The sequence below is a fragment of the Lactuca sativa genome, chromosome 5 (assembly GCF_002870075.4).
Source record: "Lactuca sativa cultivar Salinas chromosome 5, Lsat_Salinas_v11, whole genome shotgun sequence".
Classification (NCBI taxonomy): domain Eukaryota; kingdom Viridiplantae; phylum Streptophyta; class Magnoliopsida; order Asterales; family Asteraceae; genus Lactuca; species Lactuca sativa.
The window spans coordinates 251490494-251492420 of NC_056627.2; the positions used below are offsets into that span (position 1 = coordinate 251490494).

Here is a 1927-nt window from a genome sequence, read left to right on the forward strand (position 1 = left end):
TTTAAGTTATTGAAAAAAAATCAATAAATTAATAAGTTGTTATCAAAAAGTTGATAAATTGTTTTCAAAAGCTATCTCAAACACATGTAACATGGTTGTCGAAATCACAATCATGATCCTAGTATTGTACAATCGTAGGTCTGAAAAACGAGACGGATCGTACTTGTGGTATGATTAAGGTAGGATTGTAAAATCGTTGGATCGGGATCTGATCCGGCCCTACCTACCCTTATTTTTTTTTTTTGTAAATGAATTTTTGACCCCTTTATTTCTTTTACTCTTTACTAATTACCGTTTATCATTTTGTATAGTGAGTTATGATTAATATTTTGAAGTTTTATATGACTTTCAAACGAATAGTGAATATTTGAAATATTTTTCATTTTTAAAAGTATAAATAAAAATTATGTTTTATTTTGTGGGATATTAGGATATCGATCCCAAACTTACAAACCAAAAAACAAGTTTACATCGGATTCCAATTTTGAATGCCTTGCTCGTAAATATTATTATTTTTGTTATAAAATATATCTAATTTATTTAACAAAGTAGATTTTTGACCGACTTATGGAACATTGTTTTGACATCTTACCACTTTATTCATTAATTACTTACTTGTCTTGAGAAAACTAGGGTTCCAAAACAGCATTATACGAAAGTAAAGGAACAAATTCGATTATAAGAAAACAACAATGGCATCTAAAGTCATAGTCCACTGGAGCCAATCAACTTGGTCAACCCAAATGTAATGGCCATAGCCAGCCACCCTCCAACCAGAACCCGAAGACAAGACTTCACCACCGGAGTCCCCCCTAGAAAAGCACCAATCCATCCAAACACCACCAGTGCAACTGTTACCGCAGCCACAACCACACCCAGCCTCACCTTATGGTCCACTATGAAGGAAGCAGCAAGCAACGGCACAATAGCCCCGAACATAAACGCAAGGGCCGATGCTGTTGCCGCCTGCATTGGGTTTGGCAACTCTTCATTCTCAGTTTCCTCACTACTTACTCCCATTCTTTTCTCCCTTTTAACCTGAGATACCTCTATGTCAAGCTGAGAGGACACAGACACATATTCTCCAATTGCCATGCTACACGCACCTGCAACAAGCCCAGCAAAACCTGTAAGAATCATGGCTTTGACATCATGTTTAACGGCTCCAACACCCATCATCAAAGAAGCAACCGAAACTAAACCATCATTGGCTCCTAGGACAGCTGCACGAAGCCACTGTCCCCTTTGGGAGTAGTCAAAACCCTCCTCTACAGACACATTGTTTTCAGGAATTCGAATGGCAAAGTCACTTTGTGCAGACATGAAGATCCAAGAAGAATTAAAAGAGAATGTTATATAATTATAAATGGTAAAGTTGTTATGATAAGTTGAATTGCTTGTGAAAGACAAAAGACCCCCTTGAAGGTATATATAGAGTTGCTTTTCCTGCCTTTCTAGTCACCTAAATGTGAGTCATGCGGACAACATTTTCTTTTTTCCTCATTTGTTGTGTGTGGGTGAGTTAGCCATGCCTGCTTTTCTTTTTTTCATCCATTAATTACTGACTTTTCTGTCTTGGAATTTGTAAAACTCGTAACGGTTCCTGAAAAAGCTCATTCAATTGAAGCAATGGTGTTGGCTATAGTTATTGATATATATAACTACCGAACTCAAAGTTATAGTTTGTTCGTTCGTATACTGCACAAATTCCAAACATACTAATCTAATCAAGTATTTTAATTTTATAAAGTTCAATGGATTCTACCACTATCATTTTATATTTCATACAACTTTATTATTATTTTGTCCCTTAAAATGCATTGTTCAATGAAACATATTTAAGTATTTATTTTACATGCTAGAAAATTTTATTTTTCTTATTGAAGAGTATAATGACCATTGAACTCCAAATCCATCGAGTGTCAAT

The 1927-nt window shown here is 35.2% G+C and overlaps 1 protein-coding gene across 1 annotated transcript; it reads right to left on the minus strand.

Moving 5' to 3' along the window:
• Positions 1–482: 482 nt before the first annotated feature.
• Positions 483–1555, minus strand: LOC111899495 (vacuolar iron transporter homolog 4). The gene has a single exon (XM_023895331.3). It carries the CDS (start codon positions 1321–1323, stop codon positions 706–708), a length of 618 nt encoding a protein of 205 aa, XP_023751099.1. The 5' UTR covers positions 1324–1555; the 3' UTR covers positions 483–705.
• Positions 1556–1927: the final 372 nt, after the last annotated feature.

Bases quoted from the DNA above. Each gene is read 5' to 3' on its own strand.
- LOC111899495 (XM_023895331.3), bottom strand. From the start codon at position 1,323: ATGTCTGCACAAAGTGACTTTGCCATTCGAATTCCTGAAAACAATGTG.